The sequence below is a fragment of the Acomys minous genome (assembly GCF_964271855.1).
Source record: "Acomys minous genome assembly, chromosome: 12".
NCBI lineage: Eukaryota > Metazoa > Chordata > Mammalia > Rodentia > Muridae > Acomys > Acomys minous.
Window position 1 is genome coordinate 34430189 of NC_140493.1, and position 22168 is coordinate 34452356.

At 41.7% G+C, this 22168-nt stretch overlaps 1 protein-coding gene across 1 annotated transcript; it reads left to right on the plus strand.

Moving 5' to 3' along the window:
• The first annotated feature begins 1130 nt into the window (after positions 1–1130).
• On the plus strand, positions 1131–21730 carry MED30 (mediator complex subunit 30). Its single transcript, XM_084748951.1, has 4 exons — positions 1131–1442; positions 7680–7838; positions 9136–9240; positions 21351–21730. Exons 1-4 carry the CDS (start codon positions 1266–1268, stop codon positions 21444–21446), a joined length of 537 nt encoding a protein of 178 aa, XP_084605077.1. The 5' UTR covers positions 1131–1265; the 3' UTR covers positions 21447–21730.
• Positions 21731–22168: the final 438 nt, after the last annotated feature.

The following is a 22168-nucleotide window of genomic DNA, read 5'->3' on the forward strand; positions in this document are numbered from 1 at the left end:
GTCCCAAGGCCACTGTGTGCTGGGTCTCAAAGGTGTTTCGGGTTTAGAGGCAGGCGGTAAATGGAATGGCTGCCTTCCCTTTGAAATGTGCAGTAAGTTTTTTTTTCTTTTCTCTTTATAATTGTTTTTGCGATCTTTACACTATTTAAAAACCATTTAGTAGTTACTTCTAGAGCCATTTCAGTACGCCAGTCATGACATCATGAAACTACAGGAAGTGGAAAAAAAACAGAGCAAGTCTATTTTTACTGAAATTGCATTTTAGTATATTCATGGAGTAAGGGGAAATTAGAAAGTAAACAAAACCACAGTACTAGGCAGTCTAGTAACCTTTCTTTACTTGAGATTTCACTTTTTACGATTTTATGTAGCATAACTCAACTATGGTTCAAAGCTGTGAAAGTATCTGGGGTTCCATACTCTGCAATTTCGGACTTGCATTGGGGTCCTCCTTATGAGGGATCATTGCCGCGGTTCACAATCAGAAAGTGGTACATGTGTATAGGTGTGTTACGTAGAGAAACTTCGGAAATATTTGAGCAGGAACAAAAGCAATCCGGGGGGTGGGTTTCCTGTTACAACGAAGTATACAAGAACAGAAATCATTTTTTCTCCCCTGCCTTTGAAAAGCAGATTGCAGCCGGGCGTGGTGGTGCACGCCTTTAATCCCAGCACTCAGGAGGCAGCGGCAGGGGATCTTCGTGAGTTCGAGGCCAGCCTGGTCTACATAGTGAGGCCAGGACAGCTAGGGCTATTATATAGAGAAACTCTGTCTCGAAAAATCAAAAAGAAAAGAAAAAAGAAGAAAAGCAGATTGCTGGCACATGCTATATAGAGTTGACAAGTACCTCAAGCCCTCTCAGCTGTGTCCTATCTGTCAAAGAACAATAATTAGACACGCCCCCTAGGTTTGTTATTAAAAAAAAAAAAGCGGGGGGCGGTGGGGGGCAGGGGAAGATCTGCAAGAACCCAATACAAAAGCAGAGAACCACCTAGACCCGTAATTCAAAGACCACCAGCAGACAGAACTCTGGGATAGCCCATCCCAGCCATCACTGGTACCGCCCCCCTGCACAAAACTCTACTGGGTTTTTTCCCTGTCCGTCTTGCCTCTCCGGAGTTCGTAGTCCAATCGCGTCAGGCTTCGAGTAGTGACGGACTCCCAGGTCTTCCGGTACGACGCTTACGTCGCGGCGGGCGGAAGTGGCGCCGCTTGTTTGAAATCGGCGGAGTGGTCCCCAGCCGGACCGAAGCCATCGGGTGTCATGTCCACCCCTCCGCTGGCGCCCGGGGGCATGGCGTCCGGGCCCTTCGGCGGCCCGCAGGCTCAGCAGGCCGCCCGCGAGGTCAACACGGCCACGCTGTGCCGCATCGGGCAGGAGACGGTGCAGGACATCGTGTACCGCACTATGGAGATCTTCCAGCTGCTCAGGAACATGCAGGTGGGAACCTGGAGTGGAGAGAGCTAGTGAAAGGGTGCCTCCCCGGGTGGACCTCAGGGTGAGGGTGGTCACGTCGCCTCTACACCCCAGGTTTCTCATCGGGTGTCTGCCCTTTGCCCTGGGAGACCTCAGCTGTGATCATCCCAACCACTCCTTAACCCTGACCTGGAAGACCTCAGGGTGGCCGTCCCCTTGTACACCGGCACCCATGTACACAGACAGCAAGTGTCTGTCCTTAGTACTCCCTGCTTGTGTCTGTCCCGTGCCCTAGAAAAACCCTCAGGCATGGACACACCCCCTTACACTCAATGTCCCCCGGCATGCATCTGTCCCCTGCCCAGGGATACCTCAGATGGATACCCTCATTATACCCAATACCCCTCTCCACACCCCTCCCCCAGGGGGGATGAGTCAGCCTCCTGGCCTGAGAGATTCCAGACATGGTCACCCCCATTTTTTCCCCTCACCCCAGGCTACTTTTGGACTGGCTATGCCCATTACCCCCAGAAATGTCATTAGCATGTGTCTGTCCCATCCCCGTACCTCAGGAGTCATCAGGTGTGATAACCTTTACCATCACCCCCCAAAGTATCTCTAGTGTGTGCCTGTCCCCAAAGATCTTGGACCTAGTTGGTGATATTGAAGGCACCCTTTCTAGATTGGAATGCCTTGTGCGGGTGTTTATGAACATTTTTCAGAGTATAAATGAGTCACACCATATACTTTTTTTTTTTTTTTTTTTTTTTTGGTTTTACGAGACAGGGTCTCTCCGTGTTAGCCTTGGCTGTCCTGGACTCGCTTTGTAGACCAGGCTGGCCTCGAACTCAGCGATCCGCCCGCCTCTGCCTCCCGAGTGCTGGGATTAAAGGCGTGCGCCACCACGCCCGGCTCACACCATATACTTGCCTTTTTAAATTACCTAAAAATTTTCAGAGCAGAATTTCTCCTGAAAGGGATGTGCAGAAGCTAAAGAATTCAGACAATAGTTCTCCTCCTTTCTAGGTTTGCCTAGATTACAGTCAGCTGCGCTAATGTGAAACTTTGACATATTTAGGAATATACTTGTGACTTCATTGGTAGTCACAGCAGTCAAAATAGCCTTTACCTAAGAAGTTTCCTTACACCCTGTGACAATGCTTACCTCCGTCCCCATGGAGCCACTGAAGGGTAGCATTTTCCAGTTTATTTAATAGGAACCCCGTAGCGTGTGAGCACCGCAGGTCGAGGTTCTTTCAGCACACACTTATATGACATTTCTTTTTCTTACTATGTTGTTGAATGAGTACGTGGCAGCTTTTGCATTTGTTCATCTTGTGGGTGCGTGTTTGGGTTGTTTCTGCTCTGGAGCCCTTATAAACGGGGCTGCCTTTATAAATAGTGTCAACATTTCTTTTTGCCTGGCCATGTATTTCAGATGGTTTCAGAACGTAGTTAGTGAATCATGTATATATCTGTTAACTTGTTAAGGGTTTTGTTTTTTGTTTTGTTTTGTTTTAATGTGGCTGATCCACCTGTATTTCCATCAGCAACTGTATCTGAGGTCTCTGCATTCTCTCTTTTTCACCATAATTTGTTACTGTTGTGTCCTTTTACTTTGTTGGGCCCTTCTGTCAGTCTGTGCCTCTGACATCCTTTTCTTCAAAACGTCTTTTTTGTTTTGTTTTTGAAGACAGGGTTTATCTGTGTACCCTTGGCTGTCCTGGACTGGCTTTGTAGACCGGGCTGGCCTCGAACTCACAAGGATCCACCTGCCTCTGCCTCCTGAGTGCTAGGATTAAAGGCGTGCACTAGCACGCCCTGTCAAAATGTCTTTTGAGGAGCAGACATTTTATAATTTTGATGGGACCTCACTTGTTGCTTTGTTCTTCTATGGATCTTGTTTTTGGTGTCAAACTTAAAATTCTTTTTTATAACCCCAAAACAGTGGCTATTTTCTCTAGAAGTGTTACTCTTTGACGTTTCCCTTATTTTACAATCTGTCTAAATTTGGAGGGGTGATCATGCGATGAGTTTGGGTCTACATTCATCTTTTGGCGTCAGATACCCAGACTGTTCGAGTACAGGTAGGAAGTCATGATTAGTGCTTGCCTTCCCCAACACTGCAAGATGCAGAAAGCATCTTCGTTCTACGGATGAGGATTCTCTGAGTCATCAAGGTCAACTGACTGCTGCAAAGCTACTCAGTGGGATATAACTGAAGCCATGGCTTGAGACTCTTAGCAACTTTTGCTTCTACAGGTGCCCTGAAGAGTGCTTTATTGCTTTTGTCTGTTTGTTTGTTTGTTTGTTTGTTTAAGACGAAATAGTTGAGATTTTCATCTCCCACTTTTATAAAAGTGATTCTGTTTTGTGGGAATCTTTTAGTGCTGTGTCAGTAACTTAGTGTGAAATGTCATACAAAGATAGTATCATGATAAATGGACTCAAAAGAGAAGATTGAAATTCTTTGGCAGTTTCAGATGAACAGGTTCATAACGAAAATGACTGGAGTGGGTATTTCACGATGTATCAGGATATAGCATGCAGCCTGCCCTGTGCCAGCATCTGAATTTAGCACGCAGCCTGCCCTGTGCCAGCATCTGAATTAGAGCTTGTAGAAGCAGGTATAGTCCTAGATCATTAAACACCTCTCAATTACTTTTCTTGGCCAGGTACCTAGTTGTAGGGAGAATTTCAATAGGTATTTTTTATTCCTATTTTAGAGTTAAGGAAACTCTGTATTCACAGGAGCAAAGCCTATGAAGAGGATCTCATCCCATCTGTATTAGTCCATGAAAGGGATGCAGCATATTTACACACTGCTGAAGTTGATTTCTTTGAGAGAAATGGTTCTTTCTGTAGTAGATGTCCTTTAGCTGCTCAAGACTCTGAAAACTGTAGACTTTCCTTAGGGTAAAAAAATACTAAGTACATTTTGAAAAGAAAGTTTTCAAGGTGTTAAGAAGTATCTGCCAAATATTGCTAAATCCCAGATTAAGAATCCCTGTGGAAAATAGCATTACTTTGATTATCCTTTTAATCTTTTATTTCATATGTTGGCTACATAAATATATTCATAATTTAGGAATAACAACACACTGCAGTGAGCATTCTCCTTCCTATTCCCTGTCTGGTAGGTACCTAATCCCTCTCTGAAAAGCAATGGTTGCTAATGTTTCTAGCCACTGTTTATAGTTATCTTCCAAATGTTCTTTGCATATTTAATCAAGTCTGTGTATGTGTCATCCCATCACCCCCACCCGGTTTGCACAGATAACAGTATGATGTGCATTCTATTTTGTACTTTGTCTCTTTCATTTCAGATGTTTTGGAACTTATTCATATGTATATGGAAACTACTCCCTTGCACTTTTTTATGCCTTATAGTATTCCACTGCATGGAATACTTAGAGCCTTTATGCTGCTTTACATTTCTCACTCTTATGCTGGAACAAGTGAAAACGTCCCACACAGAGGAGCAACTGTACCTGATGAGGATCTTTTAGAAATAGCTAACTTCAACTAATCAGGGCTCACAGGGATCACAGTGTGAGAGTCATGGAGCCTGCGTGGGTCTGCACTAGGTCCTCTGTGTACACGCTGTGGTTGCTTAGCTTGTGGTTCTTGTGGACCTCCTAACAACAGAAGTGGGATTGTCTCTGACTCTTTAGCCTGCTCTTGGGACCCTTTCCTCCCACTGGCTGAGGGTTTGTGCCTAGTCTTATAGTAATGTGCTAAACCATGTTCAGTGGACATCCCTGGGAGGCGTGTTTTTTTTCCGAAGAGAAAGGAAGAGGAGTGGATCTGGAGGCAAGGGCTGGTGGGGAGGGAGACTAGGAGGAGTGCAGGGAGGAGAGGCTGTGGTCAGGATGTGTTGTGTGTGAGAAGAATAAAGAAAAAGAAAGCAAGCAAGCTGACCCTGCTCCTCAGTTGGCTCGGCTACATCTTCTTGCAGATGTGTCTGTCTGGGTGTTGATTCCTTCCCTGTCTTTGATGCTCTGTTCCTTATTCTCATATATTCTTGGAGTTTCTATGGCGTTTTTATATTCTATTGCAGAATAAGTGTTCTTTGTCTACTTTTCCACATACATCTTAGATCCAGAAAAACAAGAAAAATCTGTCAGTGGTATTAGCTTTTCAGCATAGAAAACCCTGACAATGCTGTATTAAGTCTTAGTAACCAAGAACATGGAATGTGGTTTTTCTTGTTCACATTTTAAGGTTCTATTTTTTTTTCTAAGTTTATTCCTAGATATTTTATTTATTTATTTTTATTGCTACTGTAATAGGCCCTTGCTTTTTCATTTTCTTTCTAGAAATGAAAGCAAAGCTATTATACATTCCTCTTTGTTAATTTTATACTTACCTCCTTATGGAATTGGTATACCATCAGTGGCTTGTTATGATGTCAACAGTGATTGCTTTTCTGCTTCACTGATAGTGTTTCCGTCTTTCTCCTCTCTGGTTACCCTGGCTAGCTCCTCCACAGCAGAATGCCTCAACCTTAACTATGTTCTCAGTGTCTGTCTTTTTCTGTTCCTGACCTTAGTGGGAATTCCTCCAATGCCTGCACATCAATCATGATTTGGACTTTATAACCTAAATATGTTTTTCATATATGGGGAATTTGACTATAAGAATAGATGATGAATTTAGTTGAATGCATTTTGAGTATCTGGGAGTGTGATATATTTATGAGGTTTCATCCATATTCATGAAGGAGATGGTTATTGATGAGCTTTCCAGCTGAGTAGCTACACACAGCATGCAGCAAGGAATCTTAGGTGCTATTACCATAAGTTCTGTAGAGTATGGAAGCCTCATCACTCATTTTTCTGCCACTCTCACGTCCAGAGCAATGCTTGACGTGCAAAAGGTGAGTAGTAAGCTGATGTTGTACAAAAACTAATATCCAAACTTACTAAGTTGGCAGATTTCCGGTGGATAATTCTTTGCATTTCAACAAGATTGCTTTTCTTCATAATAAGACCCATCAGTCTTTTTGTGCCTGTCATACACATCTCATGAACACACAAGCACAGACTTGTGAAATGCTCATTAAAATTATTCAGACTGTACACTAAAACCCATGACCTAAGTATGTCACAAAGAGGAGTTCCAGTTTTTCCTACGTACAGCAAAGTTGCAAACTTAGTAACATGCCACGATTCAAGAGCCTGGTGCTTCTCTAAGTGAGATGTAATCGTCACAACCTTACTATCATTCAGAGAGCAAAGCAGGGCCCTGTAACTGTTTCTCTGCTGTTGGTGCCTGTTAACCTCTGTAAACAGAGCTCTTAGGGGAAATTCTACACTATATGGAATTTTGAGCCCCTCTAATGCCGACTTATTTTAAAAGGTAAACAAAAAGCCCTTGCAATTTCATCACACTTCACTGAGGCATTTTAAAATATATTAATGTTGAAGATGCATAAAACTATAAATAATTCAGAAATTTCAAAAGAGCTGTCTCTGAGCTGAGAAACTAACAATTACAAAAGGGACCCTGAGAATGAGAACCAAGTTATTCAAGCCTACTCAAATTCCATTTGTATGCCACTTTATTATTGTTTGAATGAATGCTTATGACTACTTTGAAAAAAATGTCATTAATCAATTAGCTTCCATAGTTATACCCCAGTCCTAGGGCCTTGTGTATATGAGGCAAATGCTTTACCAGAGCTGTGTTACCTGCCTGCCTTTCACTTTCTGTTCTGAAACATGGACTTATAAATTTCCCCAAGCTGGCCTTGAATTCGCTTTATGTAGCAGGCTGGCCTTGAACATGTGATCCCTCTGAGGGAGGGTACAGGCCTACACTACCAGGCCTGGCTGACTAGGAATAGATACCACCGTAGTTGTTATTTGCAGTGATGTATTAATAATGTTTGAGTCTATGTTCACTTGTACCTATATCGTCTGTTAATGATTTTTTTAAAATGAACTTTGGTGGTTTATATTTTAGTTTGTACTTTGCACATCTTACTCTCTTTATTGTTATAGTTAAGATACTTTGAGAATGCTTTCAGAAATATAAGAACATAGTCTTCTGTTTCTGCAAAACAAAACCCTAAGCTTCTAGATACACCTATATACTATATATAATATATGTGCAGCTTGCTACTTTTATGTGATTAGTGGTACTAAATTTCTCTTACTTATGACATTAAAGGACTAATTAATGTGTGCCAAGTTGCTAATAAATGCATATGGGCTACTTCTAAAATTTCAATGTTTTTGTTTTCTTTTGCCTGCTAAGCTGCCAAATGGTGTCACTTACCATACGGGAACTTACCAAGACCGGTTAACAAAGCTACAGGATCATCTTCGCCAACTGTCTATTCTCTTCAGGAAGCTGCGGTTGGTCTATGACAAATGTAATGAGAACTGCGGCGGGATGGACCCCATTCCCGTCGAGGTGAGTTTCTGTGACAGGAGCATGCACATCAGAGGCCCAGTGTGGTCACTACATCTGTAATTCCTCCTCCCTTTCTCCTTTTAGCAATATACCTCATTTCTAATATGATTATTATTTCTTTACTTCTGAGAAGAGATGAAAATGTGAATATAGATGTGCATTTTTTTTTTCATTAATGATTTTTGTAGCATTTGTTTTCCAGGCTGGTAGCCATGTTTCTGTGTTGTGATTTTAATGATAGTGATTTCTTTTATTATTGTTAGAAGAAATATTTAGTTATTAGCAGCAACTTTTTACCATTGCTGAGGCAAGATGTATTTGAGTAGACCTCATCGACATGGTAGTAGCTAAAAGTCAGATTTACGATTAAACAGGAAGTAATGAGCTGAAGCCAACAGTTGGAGATCGGTCTTTGAAGAGCTGTTAAATGTGAGAGGAAGGCGGTGACTGGGAAGGGGATGGAATCAAGGGTTGGGACATTGTTGTCTGTCACCGAATGCAAGAAGCCAGGACATAGGAAAGCGATAGAGGAAGAAAAGCATATGCAGCGGTTGGAGGAATACACAGGAGGCAGAAGAATCAGGACAAGGCTGTCTAAAGAGAGTTCTGCAGGAGGGGAGGAGAGACGAGAGGACGTGCGTCATCTGGGTCGATTCGTGGGCCGAGAATACAAAAGACCATGTGCCACGCGCACAGTACGTTGACTGTTTCTTCAAGACAAAATACAACGGCAGAAGACTGGCTGGTTCCTAACGTCTGCCACATTTAAGGCCACAGATAATCAGCCAAATTTCTGCCAGAAGTGCCATTGCTCTGTAAATTTTTTATCTTATTTAAAAAATTGTCACAACTAAAAGAAACTCAGACCAATAAGAAGTTCTGCAGCCACTGGAGCTCTGAGTGATGTCAGTGACATTTGCATACACATGTCCTCGGGGGTCCTTTCTTGTAGCGTAAAGGATGCCTGACTTGCTTTTTAACTGGACTCACTATGAGAGCAGGAGCTACATCTTACTTGACTTACATCTTACTTGCAGTGTCTTCAGCCAGCACCTAGCAATTGCATATTTGCTGGCTGAGTGACTGGAGTAGTACCTAATATGTGACGTCCACTAGGTTTTTTTTTTTTCCTTTGAGGGGAGAGTGAGTTTTGTTAAAGCACTAAAAATGTTTTACAATGGACTCTAAGCTGAAGCAGTCTCTGTAGCAGCACATGGACTAGAAGCTGATGTGGTCTCTCTCGTAATCTAATTCACATATCTGGCTTGCACTTTATACTACTCTTTGTCACTTCCAGCAACTTATTCCATATGTGGATGAGGATGGCTCAAAGAATGACGACCGGACTGGCCCGCCTCGCTTTGCTAGTGAAGAGAGACGAGAAATTGCGGAAGTAAATAAAGTAAGTTATTCGTTTGTACATTTTTTATACTTCAGAGTTCTTAAATTACCTAGCATAACTCTAAAACATAGTTTGAATTTTGGAGTTGCCTGGTGGTGGTGTTTTTGTGGCAGATGCACCTGTTCAGAGCGAGGCCAGAGATGAAAGGTGAGCAGAGCCGCGTCTGAGGAGTAGGGAAGGCTGGCGGAGTCACTCAGCAAAGCCCTCAGAGAGGCTGTTCATGTCCCTGAACTGAACTCTGCCTTTCTGTGTGACAGCAAATGATGAAAACCTGCCAGCAGGGAGCGTGACTGCCTCGACCTGTGACTCAGAAATTACAGGCGTTATGACGACATTGTCCTACCTCCAGCCCAAGGGGTTCTCACTGAGAAATGAACTTCAGATAGTTCTCACGAAACAGAACAGTAGAAGAGAGTTGGAGGTTCGTTCTGTGGTAGAGATGTGGCCTCACCCACCGAAAGCTACTGAGTAAGCTACCAGCCTCCCTCCTTCACGTACAAACACAGAGCACCCTAACATCTTCATTCTACTTGATAGAATCTACCAAGGTGTTAACAATCTTACAGAGCTAAACAGAGCTTGTTAGAGGGATTCGCTTCGTGCACGTAATATAGACTGTCAGGTATCTTGGAAAGCGTCTGCTCTCAGGTGCTGAAAGACCGTTTGGTATAGTCCAGTACGCTTGTGCTGACACAGTATTTGAAACAAGAACAAAGTTTTTCTTTTTCCCTTTTAATTTTCATAAATAGCCATAGTTTCTTTTTAAGTAGAGTATAAATATATTCCTATTTAAAATGCCATATAATAAAATTTCCCAGTGTGTTTATAACTATTGTAGAAGTTATAACCCACTCAAAAAGGCAACAAACACAAGTGCTCAAAAATAGGAGTTATCCACAAGCCTGTTAGCATGTTCAGAAAAACTCACCTGATAAACAAGTAGAGTCTATAAAAAGTTCTGTGAAGTAAGCGTTTCAGACCAGACTGCAACCATGCAGTTCCAGCGCTGTGAGCTATAGAACGCTCTTTGAAGCTCTCGTCACGGTTGCCGCAGACTTAAGTGGGGAGGAACTGTAACAGCAACTGGCCTTGTTAAGATGCACCAAATAATTTTTTTAATAATTAAAATGAACATATAGAGCTCTTGGGAGAGCGATAAATACTATAAAGACACCAGTATTAATTACTTCATAATTTTGTGCAAAATAATCCAAATGCAAGTGAGACTTTACATGAAAGTATGAAAACAACAACAACAAACCAGAAAGAAAGAAAAGGAAACCTTTATACAATATTTGACAAAAATGAGTAAAATCAAAATCAAAGTGAAAATTTTCTTCTGAAAATGTACAAAAATATACTTCAGAAATCCAATAAATAAGATTAATAATGCAGGATTGTTTTGCTTCAAAAATTAAAATTTAATGTGAAGCATTTTATAAAGGCATACATAAGCATGTAATGCTGGCCCAGGAATAAACAGATTGGTAAAATAATAGCCAAAAAAAAAAAAAAAAAAAAAAGCTTTGCTGATGAATATGAGAATTTAATATGACAGGAAAGGGATTGTGTGGAAAATTAATCTTTAGAAATGGAAAGTTTGGGGGAATTAACTAATTTTACACTGCTGCATATTAAAATAAATTTCAGAGTTAATAATTATGTTTAAAAATTGGAAAAAAAGAACTGTGCGCGGTGGCTCATGCCTATAATCCCAGCACTTGGGAAGCAGAAACAGGGTTTCTCTGTGTAGATGTGGCTGTCCTGGAACTCTCTTTATAAAGCGGGCTGGCCTCGAACTCAGAGGTCTGCCTACTTCTGCCTCCTGAGATCTGAGATCAGCGGTGTGCACCTTCATGCCCAGTCTACCTTATTCTCTTGTGGCAGGGCCATCTGAACTTGGAGCCTTCTATTTTGGCTAGAACAGTTGGTCAGCAAGCCCACGAGACCCACACCTCTACACTAGGGTTATAGATGTACCGGGACACACCTGACTTATGTGAGTGCTGGGGAGCCAGGCGTGGATCTTCATGTTTACAAAGCACATACTTTACCCACTGTGTAACCTCTCCAGCCCCTGTTGTACATTTTGAGCACCTGTGAATGATGGTGACCAGAGGCCAAAGAAAGGGACTAAAATTTGGTTAGCTTCAATTTCACGCCAGGAAGGTAAAGAGAGTAAAACTCACTGCTGCAAAGCAAGGATGTCCAGGTCGGAGGGCAGTCGGGGTGGGAAGTGGGGTAAGGGTATTGGTTCTCTCCACCATGAGGGCCAGGACCAAGTCTTCAGCACATGAGGCTCTGGCAGGTACTTACCTGAACGGTTGTAACTAGTAATACTAGAGTATGCTAAATATTGCTTGCCTATTATGGCCAGGAAGCATGTAAACGGATGCTTTAAAATAATAGCCATGTCTGCTTTTAAAGCTGAAAGGCAACATTCAGCAATAGCAACAGCAAAACACAAAGAACACGTTTTGAAATGATTGCCAAGGATTTCAAGTTTTCGTCTCTGAGGTTTTATAAGTTTTCTGTTGGATATGTTTTTTTTTTTATTTAGCATTATTTTATTATAGTATATTTACCTTTTGTTGAAAATAGGTTCTTTTCTCATAAAAATATTCTGATTACAGTTTTCTTCCTCTCTCTAACCCTCCAAGTTCCTCCATACCTTCCATCTTACCCAGACCCACTGCATGTCTGTCTCTCATTAGAAAAGAACAAGCTTACAAGGTGGCAGCCAAACACAACAAAGTAAAATATAATAAGGTAAAACAAAGTGATACAATGAAGTTGGACAAGGGAAACAAATAGAAGAAAAAAAGCCCAATAGAAGGCAAAAGAATCAGAGACACATTCATTTGCACACTCAGGAGTTCCATAAAAATCCTAAACTGAAAACTATAGTGTATCCTCAGAGGACCTGGTGTGGAGTCGGGTCAGCCCTGCATGCGGCTTCAGTCACGGTTAGTTTGTCTCAGCTTCGCTGTGTTGAACTAGAGCGTCTTCTGGTGTCCTTCATCGACGCTGGCTCTCACACTGGTCCTGCCTGCTCTTTGGTGGGGTTCCCTGAGGTCTGAGGGGTGGGCCTTGCTGGAGACACCTCATTTAGAGTCGTACCTTCCAAGGTTTCTCTATCTCTCTGTCTGATGTCTGGCTGAAGGACTCTGCATTTGTTCCCATCTGCTGCAGGACGAAACTTCTCTGGTCATAGTTGAATAAGGCACTGACATATGAGTATAGCAGAATACCATTAGGAGTCCTTTTATTCTATATTTTTAGACCACTAGTATTTGGTTTTACAATAGGAGTCGGACGTATAAATTTTGGAAATATCAGTGTTTTGTGGTGTGATTTATTTGGCTATTCAAAGTCTAAAGTCCAAAATCATTCTGAAACATTTGAGATGGCTTTAGAATAACTTTTTGTTTTCACTAAGTTATTCAATACTCGTAAATAATTATAAATATTCATGCTAGATATCAGTGTTAAAGCAGACTAAGATTTTGTAGAGCTAAAGAAAGTGTTTCATACCATGTTTAACTGCATACTCCTTCCTTTCCCAACTGGATCCTTCTTTTTTTTTTAATTAAAATTTTTACATATACATTTATAATACACACACAAACACACACACACACCACACACACACACACACACACACACTAAACTACATACAGCAAGAAGAACCATGACAAAATCAGGAATTATATAAATGTTACAATCTTAGTGTTTTGGCTATTTGATTTGACAGCCTTGACGAACACGTCTTGGTTGGATGTGTTTTTAACTTTGCTTTTAATAGTCAAGTATCTGAGCTCCTGCTGTATGCCACGTGCTGCTGACTGCCAGAAGTCCTGTCGAGTGTAACCGCTGTTGGATGAGAACTTAAGATTCTACGACTCTAAAGGAAGCTGCAGCTCTTGGCAGGAAAATATTTACAGAAAGAAGAGTATTGTAGCCAGGCATGGGAATCTGCGCCTCAGCACTCAGGCAGGCAGATCTCTGTGAGTTCAAGACCAACCCGGCCTACAGGAAGTCCAGGAGAGCCAAGGCTACACAGAGACAACCTGTCTCAAAAACAAAACAAAGAAAAACAAACAAAAGTCTTTCAAAGCAGGGTGCAGTGATGTAATCCCAGCACTCAGGGAGGCAGAGTTCATGGACAGCTTTGTCTGTAAAGTGAGTCCAGGACAGCCAGTGGTACACAGAGAAAGCCTGTCTCCAAAAACAAAACAAAACAAAACAAAACAAAAAAAAGAAGACTAAGTACTGTTCCCTATTTTGATATATTGTATTTGGATTAAATAATGCCTCGTGGGTCTGTATAATCAGTAACAACTTTCTTAAAAGTACACCCAGAACTTCAGTCTTAACACATGGCCTTTATTCTAAATAAACAGAATAGTAGGCTTTTTACTCTGGCTGGTTTTACTCTGGCTGCTCGTTGTCAGCTGTTGCATCATTTGCAGAGGTTGCAGAGCAGCAGGCTGACTGAGGTGAGTCTGGTTGCTATGGCATCTGTTAGCAGTCCCATTGTCGTTCTAGGAAGCCTTGAGCCGGGCACTTGGTCCTCAGTACTTAATGGAAATCATCTGCAGAGGAAATGGCATAGTTGTAATGGTCAGATTCCGTTTTATTTCAACACTTTCCTCTTTGCATCTTGTTTTTGTGATCCTTGAGCCCTGTTTTCCAAGCAAAGGAGGAGCTTTTGTTTGGGACTGTCCACTTTGGGAACATCAGAATTGAGTTTCATTTTGCTTCATAGTGCTCCATTGATGGGAAATGAAATTGAAAGAGGTACCCAGGTTGTATCAAAAGATTGACATGTAATCGAGTCCAAAGCATTTTTATATCAAGTGTCACAGCCTTTATATGAATATTAGATGACACGGTATGGCTTAGCATAAACATACTTTGTAAAGATCCACTTCCTTACGCGTTCACCTGTTAATGGAACAAATTATGCACAGCTGATGGATTTTGAAAATAGCAGCTGTCAGCCTCTGTTAAAATCAATCAGTGGCAAGATTGTATATATTAAACCTTATGTCATGAAAATGTATTTACAGTTTAACCACTAATAAGCATAACTGTCAGTTTCACTGTTGACAGTCTGATGGCGTGTTTTGAGTCCAGACATTTCACTTGTGTGCTACTGTTTTAATTAAAACTTTGCCATTTTTTAGTAAGACTATCCAAATACATTGTGTTACACTTAAAAAAATATTGCCCATATTTTGGTTTTAGCTTGGAAATATCCTCCATTCTTTGGCAAACTTTATTTCTCAGGAGGTAGTAAGACCAGCATATCAGAACTCATTTACAAATGACCCTTTTTAAAAAATATTTTATTAATTTATTCATATTACATCTCAATTGTTAGCCCATCCCTTGTATCCTCCCGTTCCTCCCTCCCCCCTGCTTCCCCCCTACTCCTCTCTCCTATGACTGTGACTGAGGGGAACCTCCTCACCTTGTATATGCTTATAGGGTATCAAGTCTCTTCTTGGTGACCTGTTATCCTTCGTCTGAGTGCCACCGGGCCTCCCCATCAAGGGGACATGGTCAAAAATGGGGCATCAGAGTTCATATGAAAGTCAGACCTCACTCTACACTCAATGGTGGAGAATGTCCTGTCCATCGGCTACGTCTGGGTCGGGGTTTGAAGTTTACTGCATGTATTGTCCTTGGCTGGTGCCATAGTTTGAGCAGGACCACAGGACCCAGATCTGCCCGTCATTATGTTCTTGTAGGTTTCCAGAACCCTCTGGATCTTTCTATTTCCCCATTCTCCCATGCTTCTCTCACCTAAAGTCCCAATAGGATATCCTCCCCTCTGACCCACTTTCCTGGTAAGTGAAGACTTTCGTGGGACCTGCCCCTTGGGCTAGTATCTCGATATAAGTGAGTATATACCATTTGTCTCTTTTTGCTTCTGGGTGAACTCACTCATTATGATAATTTCTAGTTCAATCCATTTGTCCACAAATTTCTGGAATTCCTTGTTTTTAATAGCCGAATAGTATTCCATAGTGTAGATGTACCACAGTTTCTTTATCCATTCTTCTACTGAGTGACACTTAGGCTGTTTCCATATTTTGGCTATTATGAGTATGGCACCTATGAACATGGTTGAGCATATGCCCCTGTTGTGTGGTAGAGCATTTTCTGGGTATATTCCAAGGAGTGGAATAGCTGGGTCTTGAGGAAGCCCTATTCCCATTTTCCTGAGATAGCACCAGGTAGATTTCCAAAGTGGCTGTACTAGTTTGCATTCCCACCAGCAATGAAGGAGTGTTCCTCTCTCTCCACATCCTCACTAGCATGTGGTGTCACTTGAGTTTTTGATGTTAGCCATTCTGATGGGCGTAAGATGGAATCTCAGTGCCATTTTGATTTACATTTCTCTGATAACTACCGAGGCTGAGCATTTCTTTAAGTGTTTCTCAGCCATTTGATATTCCTCTGTTGAGAATTCTCTGTTTAGTTCTGAGTCCCATTTCTCAATTGGGTTATTTGGTTTGGTGGTGTTTAATTTCTTTAGTTCTTTATATATTTTGGATATTAGACCTTTGTCAGATGAAGGGTTGGTGAAGATCTTTTCCCAGTCTGTAGGCTGTCACTTTGTTCTGTTGACAGTGTCTCCTGCCTTACAGAAGCTTGTCAGCCTCATGAGGGCCCATTTACTAATTGTTGACCTTAAGGGCTGGGCTGTTGGTGTTCTGTTCAGGAAGTTGTCTCCTGTGCCAATGTGTTCAGGGTCTTCCCCACTTTTTCCTCTAACCAATTTAATGTCTCTGGTTTTATGTTGAGGTCTTTAATCTACTTGAGCTTGAGTTTTGTGCATGGTGACAAATATGGGTCTAATTGCATTTTTCTACATGTAGTCATCCATTTAGACCAGCGCCATTTTTGGAGATGCTATAGTTTTTTAGGGATGGTTTAGCATATGGAAATCCATCAATGTAATCCATCATATAAACAAACTGAAAGAGAAAAACCACATGATCATCTCCTTAGATGTAGAAAAAGCATTTGACAAAATCCAACACCCATTCATGTTTAAAGTTCTGGAGAGATCGGGAATACAAGGCACATACCTAGACATAATAAAGGCTGTATACAGCAAGCCAATAGCCAACATCAAATTAAATGGAGAGATACTCAAGGAAATCCCTCTAAAATTGGAGACCAGACAAGGCTGCCCACTTTCTCCATCTCTCTTCAATATAGTTCTTGAAGTTCTAGCCAGAGCAATAAGACATCAAAAGGAGATCAAGGGTATCCAAATGGGAAAGGAGGAAGTCAAATTATCCCTATTTGCAGATGATATGATAGTGTATATAAGTGACCCCCAAAATTCCACCAGAGAACTCCTACAGCTGATAAACACCTTCAGCAAATTGGCTGGATACAAAATTAACTCAAAAAAGTCAGTAGCTTTTCTATATACAATTGATAAACATGCAGAGGAAGAAATTAAGAAAACTATACCCTTCACAATAGCCACACACAATATAAAATATCTAGGAGTAACTCTAACCAAGCAAGTGAAGGACTTATTTGAAAAAAAAAACTTTAAATCTCTGAAGAGAGAGATTGAAGATGACATCAGAAGATGGAGGGATCTACCTTGTTTGTGGATCGGGAGAATTAACGTAGTAAAAATGGCCATCTTCCCAAAAGCAATTTACAGATTCAATGCAATCCCTATCAAAATACCTATAAAATATTTTGAAGATATTGAAAGATCAATTCTCAACTTCATATGGAGAAACAAAAAGCCCAGAATAGCAAAAACAATCCTATACAATACAAGATCCTCTGGAGAAATCTCCATACCTGATCTCAAGCTGTACTACAGAGCAACAGTAATTAAAACAGCATCGTACTGGCACAGCAACAGGCTGGTGGATCAATGGAATTGAATTGAAGACCCAGAGATGAATCCACACACATTTGGTCACTTGATTTTTGACAAAGAAGCCAAATCTATTCCACAAATGGCTCTTCTTGAAAGCCACCTAAGTGGCAGGCTTCACACACGTGCCAGTGCCATGGAGGGAGCCCTCTACAGATGCTGTTGGGGTACTGATTATAATGGCATCTGATGTTAACTACCCAAGATCAGAATTGTTCCTTAGTTTTTATTGACAGTGTGGAGGCTGGGCTTGTTCATCAGGCTTTGTCTTAGATGGCTCTGCTGCTTCTGAAACCCAAGTGCCTGCTCCTGCCCGCTTTGACATCACACCTGCAGTCAGCCTTTGCACTTTGTTTTCACTGTATGGTTTGCCCTTCAGCACTTTGAGTGGTCTTCATTATCTATCATCACAGCCAAGTCCTTGAACTCTTTGCTCCCCACCAGCTTTTTGAGATCCCAGGCAGATACTTTGGTTTGCTGGCCTTTTCTGTCAGAGGCCGGGTCTGCCCTTGAATTGCCTTATCCTCTACCAGCCACCATCCTGGGTACAGTCTGGCTGTGCTTTCCTCCTGCTTGATGCTGTGGTTCTGAATTTAGCAAAGTGATCACATTCAAGGTAATGTTACAACTTACTAGTTCAAATGATTCTTTTCTCTTTTTTTCTTTCTTCCTTTTTTTTTTTCTTCCTTTTCTTTTTTGAGAAAGGGTCCCATGATGTAGCTTTGGCTGGTGTGGAACTCACTTTGTAACTTGAGCTGACCTCATTCTCCTTCAGTGTCTCAGATGGTGAGAATGCAGCTGTGAGCTACCATGCCTACTTTCAAAATCAGTTTTTTAGAAATTTCAACTCATAATCCTGTTCATCCTTCTGTTCTTTCTCAATAATGATTTTTTACATAGCTCCTGAAATTTAAAAGGAAACTGTGGTAGCCAAAGTATTTCACAGCCAGCAGTGGTGACTCAGTGATGTGCCACTGGAGTGTCTATAAAGAGCAGCCACCTTGGAACCATTGTGAAGCCATGTGTTAGCTCAAACGCAGTACTTTTCAGTCACAGATTTGTGTAGCTACCACTTTTTGTGTGGCTGGGCAGAGAATACAGCTTTCAGGGCCTTAAACCTCCAGCCCATTCGTGTGTGAGGAAACTGAGGGAAAAATTTAGCCTGGGAACAAAGGGCAGGTTACAGAGGTAAAGACAGCGAGTAAGATTGCCAGCCAACCAGTGTGGTGCCATGCTTGGTGCTCACCCATGGGAAGTGACCTTGTCTGGGTCTCTGTGGTAGGAATACATCCTTTTCTGTCCCAGAAGGTGGTAGATTTCATTAAATAGTAACCATTCCACTCTCCTGTGAGATGGGTCATCTGAAAACCTGGTCTAAGAGGCTTAATATATAAATCCTCTTTTCCAAAGACCCTTTCAAGTCCTAAGAGAGTCAAGGCCTGAGTGCTGCACAGTTGGGTGTTCTGAGAGTCAAGACCTGTGTGCTACACAGTTGGGTGTTCTGAGAGAGTCAAGACCTGTGTGCTGCACAGTTGGGTGTTCTGAGAGTCAAGACCTGAGTGCTGCACAGTTGGGTGTTCTGAGAGTCAAGACCTGTGTGCTGCACAGTTGGGTGTTCTGAGAGAGTCAAGACCTGTGTGCTACACAGTTGGATGTTCTGAGAGTCAAGACCTGTGTGCTGCACAGTTGGGTGTTCTGAGAGAGTCAAGACCTGAGTGCTGCACAGTTGGATGTTCTGAGAGTCAAGACCTGTGTGCTACACAGTTGGGTGTTCTGAGAGTCAAGACCTGTGTGCTGCACAGTTGGGTGTTCTGAGAGTCAAGACCTGTGTGCTACACAATTGGGTGTTCTGAGAGTCAAGACCTGTGTGCTGCACAGTTGGGTGTTCTGAGAGTCAAGACCTGTGTGCTACACAGTTGGATGTTCTGAGAGTCAAGACCTGTGTGCTGCACAGTTGGGTGTTCTGAGAGAGTCAAGACCTGTGTGCTGCACAGTTGGGTGTTCTGAGAGTCAAGACCTGAGTGCTGCACAGTTGGGTGTTCTGAGAGAGTCAAGACCTGTGTGCTGCACAGTTGGGTGTTCTGAGAGTCAAGGCCTGTGTGCTGCACAGTTGGATGTTCTGAGAGTCAAGACCTGTGTGCTACACAGTTGGGTGTTCTGAGAGTCAAGACCTGAGTGCTGCACAGTTGGGTGTTCTGAGAGAGTCAAGACCTGTGTGCTGCACAGTTGGGTGTTCTGAGAGTCAAGGCCTGTGTGCTGCACAGTTGGATGTTCTGAGAGTCAAGACCTGTGTGCTACACAGTTGTGTGTTCTGAGAGTCAAGACCTGAGTGCTGCACAGTTGGGTGTTCTGAGAGAGTCAAGACCTGAGTGCTGCACAGTTGGGTGTTCTGAGAGTCAAGACCTGTGTGCTGCACAGTTGGGTGTTCTGAGAGAGTCAAGACCTGAGTGCTGCACAGTTGGGTGTTCTGAGAGAGTCAAGACCTGTGTGCTGCACAGTTGGGTGTTCTGAGAGAGTCAAGGCCTGTGTGTTTGAAACATCTGACTGAGTCTTGTGCTATCCTATTTTCAAACATGAATTTAATTTAATCAGTGTTATTAGTATCATTAAAGTGTCTGTAATTGCTTTTCTGCTTCCTAGTGAACGTGTTTAATGTCCCCTTTAGTGACCTTCCTGTTTGTGACTTCTGAGTCTTGATACAAGTAATAAAAACAGTTCGCTTAATCTTAGCTTGTTTGTGTTTTTTTTTTCAAATAAAGTAACAAGACCTTTCCTATACATATAATATATATACATATAATAGTTTACCTGGAGGCAGTTAAATGCATTACTTTAAAAATAATCTAATTAAGAATTGTGTCTCTGAATTTAATGTTTCCTAAGAGTTACTGAATAATTATTATTACAGTAACTGGTAAGGATGCTAATCAGAATGTCTTCCTGTGTCACGTGTTATCTACACTGATCTTTATCACATAGAACTTTAAGAAAGGACTCTGAAAATATGTGTGGACCATATTCTAGTAGCACCTGGGAATAGAGAGGTGGGGCATGTGCAAGGCATTCATAAATCTTACTGCGGGGAACTTTTCTTGTCACCAGGCCACTCTCATTTCTAGATGAGGCCATTCCTCATCTTAGGACAGTAACTTCTGCTAGAAGTTACTAGAAGACTAATTTTGTACCAACCACCATATTTTTATTATGCTTTATGTTTTTTATATTGACAACTCCCATTCTGTGCCTGTCATCAACATGTGTCAAATGCTTAATTCGGTGTCAGGCAACTGCAATATTTTAGGCAAAGCAAACATTTTGGTTCTCCCATGACCTCTTAGGAGGTGGACTCAGGGATTACCTTCATCCTTCTGCTGTAAGGTCAAACAATGTAGCCAGCGTCCTCCATTTCTACTAGGTAAAGAGCTGAACTTCCAATCACTCATAGCATCTGGATGGACAGTGTAGTGTCAACAGTTATGTGCCACTGCCCTTACAGCATCTAACTACTAGGTTTATCACAACTGTGTCACATGTTTTATGATGGAATGGGAGGAAGGACTCAGGGGTCTTGTGGAATCGAGTTAGAAGTCAAGGTATCTGTCAGAGACTGGGATTAGAAAAAGTGGAAACTGTGATGCTTTGGATGAGAATCGCCCTCCCCCCCCTCCCCCCAGATCATTTATTTGAATACTTGGTCCCTAGTTGGTAAAACTGTTTGGGCACTATGGCCTTGGTAGAAGAGGTGTGTCACTAAGGGTGGGCTTTGAGGTTCAAAAGACTCATGCCATTCCCAGTGTCTCTCTCTGTCTGCCTTTTTTGCACCTCTGCCTCACCCCCCTTCCTCTATCTCTTTGCCTGGTAGCGGTTGTCTCAAGATGTGAGCTGTCAGCTAGTGCTCCAGTGCCATGTCTGTGTCCCGCTGCCATCCTCCCCACCACTGATGGCCACAGGTCTTAACGCTCTGGAGCTGTCAGCCCCATCTAAACTCCTCTGTAAGTTGTTGCCTTTGGTCATGCTGTCCTTTCACAGCAATAGAAAAGTAACTAAGACAGAGACCTTTCGTTTTCAGGAATATTTGGGTTCACTTCTGCCTGGATCATTAGGGTCCTAACTTGCTATGCTTCTTCTGACTTCATAGTCTATATATTTCACATCACATTGCTTGTAAATCCTTTTGTTTTCGCAGAAACTCAAACAGAAGAATCAACAGCTGAAGCAGATTATGGATCAATTACGGAATCTCATCTGGGACATAAATGCCATGTTGGCAATGAGGAACTAAACTGATATTTAAATCTCCTGCTCTTCTCAAGTGATCCGATTGGATTTCTACTTCCCCACCCCATGGAGTATTCCTTCCTTTGAAAAGATTATTTATCTTTTTATTTTAATGGCTGGCGCTAAAGTTTCTGTTTTCACTTTAAAGTATTTACTACATCCCCCTTTTTAAAATGCTGTTGGTTTTATGAAAGATTATTGTAATAACCTTTGATAGGGTGTGAGTTTTGGTTAATCTTCATGAAGTAAATAAGTTTTGAAAAAATTTTAATAAAAACATAAACAGTGTTTTTATTTGTTTTAGTTAGCCCTTTTAAAGAGAGGTAAAGTATAAATATTTTAGCATATTGAAAATAACAACCAAAGTTTTTCTCTGAAGGAAATTAACTAAAATTTAAAAAATACTACAACTTCAGGTCAGTTTTTAATTCAATTTTATTTTCAAAACAGTTAAGATAAGAAAATAGTTTGTTGTTCTGAAATTACTTTTATCACGTTCTTAAAATGTTTTTCTGGATTGAAATGAGAGAGATGAGTTGAAAAAGGTACAATTTGGTCACAGATACGTGCTTAGTTGTAACCTGCCTTGGGCCCAGTGTCAGGGACCTTACCTGTCAGAGACATCCCAGGCCCAACTATGTCTAGAATCAGTGCTTTTTGAAGAGTTCTAATCTAGACTATTCTTTGGGACAGTGGTTCTCAACCCTCCTAATATTGTGACCCCTT